Here is a 6,000-nt window from a genome sequence, read left to right on the forward strand (position 1 = left end):
AAATACCACAGAAAAAAAAAACAGTCCATTCTTTTTTCCAGTGTCATGAAACTAATGATTCTAGATCAGCATCAAACCTTCCCCTGTTTAAAAAGAACACTCAATCTCCTTGTAAAATACTTGGAAAGTACTTTTTCAAAAGTCATAGACCAGATTTGAACAAAATATACAAGTAAGATATGAACACAATAATTCATTTTAGAAAAAAAGAATATATATTTTGATTCATGTGTAATAATCAGTAACTTTTATAAGCTGTTTGTAAATGGATATAATGACTGTCTCAAAATTATTTGTTTCAAATTATGTTGTTATATTCTCCGAAAAAATAATTGCAATAAATGATGTCATTGTCATTTTAAGAGCATTTTTTTCTGCCGATAGATTGATAATAGTATAGTAAGGCCAATAAAGTTTTGTTAATAAAAAAAGTTTGGTACTGTATACTTGTTTTGGAAGCTTATGATAGTCATTTTGTTGAATACATTCTGTAACATAATAACATAACATGGTTATCATTATAAGCCTAATTCTTATTCCAGGAATACATTAATAATTGAATAGTTTTGACTTAAACATAGTCTTTAAACGTAGTTGAAATTAAATTAAAATGATGCATTGAAGATAAACTAACCAATCTAATTTCTTTAGAATAATGTTGTGTTGCACAAACCTTGCTATTTTATGTAAAATACAAAACAATCATCCATTCTACATGTCTATTCTGACCTTAATAGGACTGATAATATAATCGATTATAGATTAATACTGACATTTTGCCATAAAGTGCCAATAATAAAGTGCTGTACCTTAATTATAATACATATGTATATTATAAAGTAGTGTCCCAGAGCTGGAATTGGTGAACAGGCACCTGGGACATTATTGTGCATACTACAGTACTCTCAGTCTTTGCACTTAGTCATGCTGTATTACAGCATCAGCTAATTGAGTAAAGGCTAAATGCTGATTCTTCATGGAGAATAGTAGTGTCACCATTTGCTAATTATCTTCTCTTGTCTTGTCGTGTCTTGTCTTGCAGAGATCTGATGCCCAAGTCTCTAGAGGGACAGATCACCATGGAAAAGACTCCCAGCTACTTTGTGACTAAGGAGGTTCCGGGTCGTATCTACGCCATGTCCAAGGACACCAAGCTGATCGTGGTGGTGCGGGACCCGGTCACGCGGGCCATCTCGGACTACACCCAGACTCGCTCCAAGAAACCCGACATCCCTTCCTTCGAGAGCCTGACCTTCAAGAACTCGACGGCCGGACTGATCGACGCCACCTGGAGCGCCCTGCAGATAGGGATGTACGCCCGGCACCTGGAGCGCTGGCTGAGGTTCTTCCCCATCAACCAGATCCTGTTCGTTAGCGGAGAGCGGCTAATCACCGACCCGGCGGGAGAAATGGCTCGCGTCCAGGACTTTCTGGGCCTGAGGAGAGTGGTGACGGACAAATATTTCCACTTTAACCCGGCCAAGGGCTTCCCCTGCCTGAAAAAGCCCGAAAGCAACAGTAAGCCGCACTGCCTGGGCAAAACCAAAGGGCGCACCCACCCAAACATCCACCCGGACGTGATCCAGCAACTGCGGGACTTCTACAAGCCATTCAACAAAAAGTTTTACCACATGACCCGGCAGGATTTCGGCTGGGATTGACAAACTCCGTTAAAAAAAACAAACACTTTTTTTAAGAAGAATATATTTGTGTAAAAAAAGTATAGAAGTCTATTTTATGATAATTTATTGCAGTTAATTCACTCTGATGCCTGTCCATATGTTTGTACATATTGTAAGCCACAACCTTTTGCATTCCGGTTTTTATGTACAGTAGATAGGTAATCTTATTTAATGGACTTAAAAGTATTTGTAATACCAAAAGAAAAACAAAAAACACAAACATTGTTAGAGATGCACCGTAAATCGAACAAAATTAAACATGCGAATGCAGAATATTGAATTTTGCAGGTTTTCATTAATTATGACATTTTTACCACTAAATAAATGAAGTAGCCTATATTTATTTAGTCATCCTTCAAAAAAAAAAACCTTTCAGACCTTAATTATATTCCAGTGATGGAAAAATATGTAACTATTTTTCTTAAACATGATAAAATAGTTCTTAATCAAAAAGAATTAGCCAAAAAAATGAGCTTGTATTACTTTGACTCAGTTGTTCTGTAGTGCTGACATACCCTAATATCTAAATGGATGATTTAAAATTTATCTTGTCCAGTGCAGTGGGCGGGGCTAAGCTAATGTTTCATTGGCTGCTTTATGATATATTCTGATGGACAACAACAGGTCTCAATTAATGTTCTAGTGTTCTGTGCAACAAAACATTTGAAAAAAGGAATTACATGATGTCCATTGTAATTGATGCAGGGTCTGAAAGGGTTAAAGAAAAAAGCTCCTACAAAACTATTATTTCAAAATATGTATCCTAAATTAATACAGTTTATCTACACAAATTTTTTATATTACAGCAGACATAGCAACAAAGAACAAAAAAATTACCTCAGTACTGCTCTGATTCTAACTATAATTTACATTTACCTCAGTAGTGCTATTCCAGTCATGAATTTACTTTTATTTAAGAGTGCTACTCAAGTCACATGTGAATGAAATGAATACAGAGCACAGCAGTCACATTACTATCCTATTTCTGTACAACTCGTATCGATCCAATGGAAAACAGAAGGAAATCAGTTTTTGAAAGGGTAGTAAACTGATATTTAGCATTATAAAATAAAGCTGAATTATTTATTTCAATTAATTTGAGCGAGTAGAGCAAATTATGAAAATGAACTTAAACATGCCGTTTGTCAGCTATCTCTGTGCCAGAAGCACTATGACCTAAAATAAATATTCAGTCATTATGGTTTATGAATTGAATAGTCTATTCACTTATTTGGCAAAACATCTAAAATGCTTTTTTTTTGCCATTTTCAGTCAAATATTTCGGTTGCCAAATGTTCGGTGCATCCCTAAACATTGCAGTGAAACAACCAGGTGGAATTTAAATGGGTTAAGCAGGAGAAATGTCCCAAAAAGGAGAACAAAAGCACAATTAAAGCAGTTACGGGTAAACGCTGAGTGAGTCAGTCCTGCACAGGGAAAATCACATTACAAATCTGTCCATTTAGCTATCAAGCATTAGCATCTCTTTCAGTAGCATTCTAATACCTAATTCTCACAGGAGTCGTGCGCCGCACACCTAATCTAATTTCTCCAGGAGACCATTATGCTGTAATCTTTGCTCATCATTGGATTAATCTGGAAGTTTGAACGGGTCTTTTATGATGGGTCAATAACGAGTCACAGCTGATCCGCTTGTGTGTGAGGGATCAATACGCTAATTGCTGCATAACATGTCAATTAGGGTGGAAAAATGGGCTGAAACTGGTTTGACCCCAGCTGTAAAACCAGTGTACATCGTAAAGATCGTATTGATTGAAACCTGGAAGGTTTTGGGGATGATTTTACTTGATTTAACAACAATTTGGAACGGCGCTGACTGTAAATTATATTAGCTCTCAGACTTGTATCTCTGAAAATGTTATTTATGAAATATAGCCATCGGGAGAAGCATGGGAACTGAGGGCGATTTCACACCTGACGATTTGAGACCTTGATCTAAACGAAAGATGGATCATGTGTGGATTATTCGTTTCTGAAGAAATCTGATCATAATTCCTATATATATATATATATAGCAGAACAACTAAATGCAATTGCAATGTCAATGATATAATTATATAGTGCGGTTCAAATAAAACAAATGCTACAGTTATTAACAAATGCCACATCTGCTCCATGTTAATTAGTACACAACTGCACAAAACACAGAACAGGATATTTTTCCTGTATTTACTGTATTTGCTCCAGTCCGAACATTAGGTTCTGGGTTCTAGGCTTGTTCTGACCTATTTGGTTCATTTAGGTTTTGCCTGTGTGAAAACAAACCAAACAAATATATATATATAAAAAACGCTCCACATTTACAAGCTCATTACCTGATTCAGAATAAAGTAAACCAGTTGTAGGTGTGAACACGCCCTCAAGTTCAGAATAGATGCTAATGCTGCCAAAATGTTTGGCCAACACTTTGACCAGTACATTTAGATAAAATTTCTCTGTGCCATAATTGTGAATGCATGCTTGAAAGATGAGGTTTTAATGCTGCATCCTTGGTACTCGTATGAAGAACAGGAAAAGACAGGGAGAAAAAACATTCCTACAGCTCTGGACAAAAAATAAGAAAGATACCACATCAGTTTCTGAATCAGATTCTATGCTTTTGCTACTTATAGGTATATGTTTGAGTAAAATAAACTTTGTTGTTTCATGCTATAAATTACAGACAAAATTTCTCCCAAATATCAATAAAGAAATTGTGATTTAGAGCATTTATTTGCACCTCAAATAATGCAAAGGAAACAAGTTTATATTCACAAGTTCATAAAGTTTTAAGAGTCAATATTTGGTGGAATAACCCTGTTTTTTAATCACAGACCAAAAAACGTGGTCATATTTATTGAGCTACACATACAGAAGTAATATGTACTTTGTGTACCACAACATGCCCGATATCTCAGCATGGAGTTGTAGAGGTTCCTAATGGTGTGCATCCAATAGAGTTCCGCATATTTTCAATCAGGCATAGGTTTGGTAATGTGTCTGGCCAAGGCACAGTATCTGTGTTTTTAAGGCAAGCTCTTGAGATGGTAGCAGTATATGGCCTCTGGTTGCTAAACCTCTTTAACATAACGTTGGGCTGTCAAAGTGCTCATGACAACAATCCAGCGATCTTAGTTGGTTGTCTTCATTAAGACAAAAGCTGGACTCATCACTGACTCCCTCAGTGAGAGTCTGGTACGACCACAAACTACAAGTTTCATTCCTATCAGTTGATTCCCTGAAACAATTGTTTTTTAGAAATGTGGTTAACTATACGTAAGGAAGGATACATCAGCTGCGTCCCTCAAATCTTGGCTGCAGCCTAGGCTTTGAGACTCTGTTAGGTCAGTGTTTAGACTTCATGAAAACACAAAATTGCATGGAAAACTCATCTGCTAAAAAGGGAAATCATGTTTTTATTCGGGGCATGGATATTCATTCACACCTTTACACAGGATTGAGTTTTATTCAATCCTTTAATGATGTTCTAATGTGGCTTTTGTTTTGTTTCATTTTTTCACAATAAGCTTATAGTTGGAATACACAATATAGGGTATTGTGTTATTCCGTTGTGAGTTTTTTTTTTTTTCAAACAAATTTTGTCAGGGGAATGAGACGATGAAGGCTAAATGCTACAGTATTCCTCTACAGTGAAAAATAAATCTATTTTACCAAAATACCTCAATCTTTACAGTGTCTTTTCTCTTATTCCATCAACTCTTATTCAAATGTTAGGCAGATTGCTGGCCTGCGCTGTAGCTTTGGAGTTCATTACATTAGGTTCATTATTCCGCAGCAGAGAATTAGCTCCTCTGAGGGCAGGGCCGCGCCGCAGAGCTCAGTACGTCTCTACAGCAGGGTCCCTCCATATGCTCTATTAAGTCAACCAGATAATGAGCAGTGGTACTACAGTGGAGCCGCAGAGTTACTGCTAATCCTGCTGAAATGTGTTCTAAATCTGGAGTTTAGCTGATGGAACCAGTGTGGAGTCTCCGGAACCTGGAGTTCTGCAAAAGAAGATATATATAATTCATCAGAAAAGACATGTTTAAGACCCAAACTTTATTTCTTTTGTACTTTAGACCCTTTAAAAGTTTCTTACAGCACTCTATATACTTCAGAATAACCCATAAAGTTCCTACATGCTGTATACTGCACACCCTAAGTGCATCACCCCTATATGTAAGATCATATGACCTCAATTACAAAATGTAGTAGTGCTGAGATTAGTCTATCTCTTTAAAAATATGTGTTTTGGCTTATACATGTCTGTTTAAACCATTTTACGAACAGTATGGGAATCATGCCCAAGTGACTT

The 6,000-nt window shown here is 36.4% G+C and overlaps 1 protein-coding gene across 1 annotated transcript in view; it reads left to right on the forward strand.

Moving 5' to 3' along the window:
* The window catches only part of hs3st3b1a (heparan sulfate (glucosamine) 3-O-sulfotransferase 3B1a), a 28,982-nt gene extending 23,615 nt beyond the window's left edge, over nucleotides 1-5,367 (forward strand). The window contains exon 2 of the mRNA XM_022673517.2: nucleotides 1,043-5,367. Within this exon, the coding sequence (XP_022529238.2) occupies nucleotides 1,043-1,661 (619 nt within the window). The 3' untranslated portion in view covers nucleotides 1,662-5,367. The remainder of the gene's footprint in view (nucleotides 1-1,042) is intronic.
* Nucleotides 5,368-6,000: the final 633 nt, after the last annotated feature.

The sequence above is a fragment of the Astyanax mexicanus genome, chromosome 19 (assembly GCF_023375975.1).
Source record: "Astyanax mexicanus isolate ESR-SI-001 chromosome 19, AstMex3_surface, whole genome shotgun sequence".
In the NCBI taxonomy this organism is placed as follows: Eukaryota; Metazoa; Chordata; class Actinopteri; order Characiformes; family Acestrorhamphidae; genus Astyanax; species Astyanax mexicanus.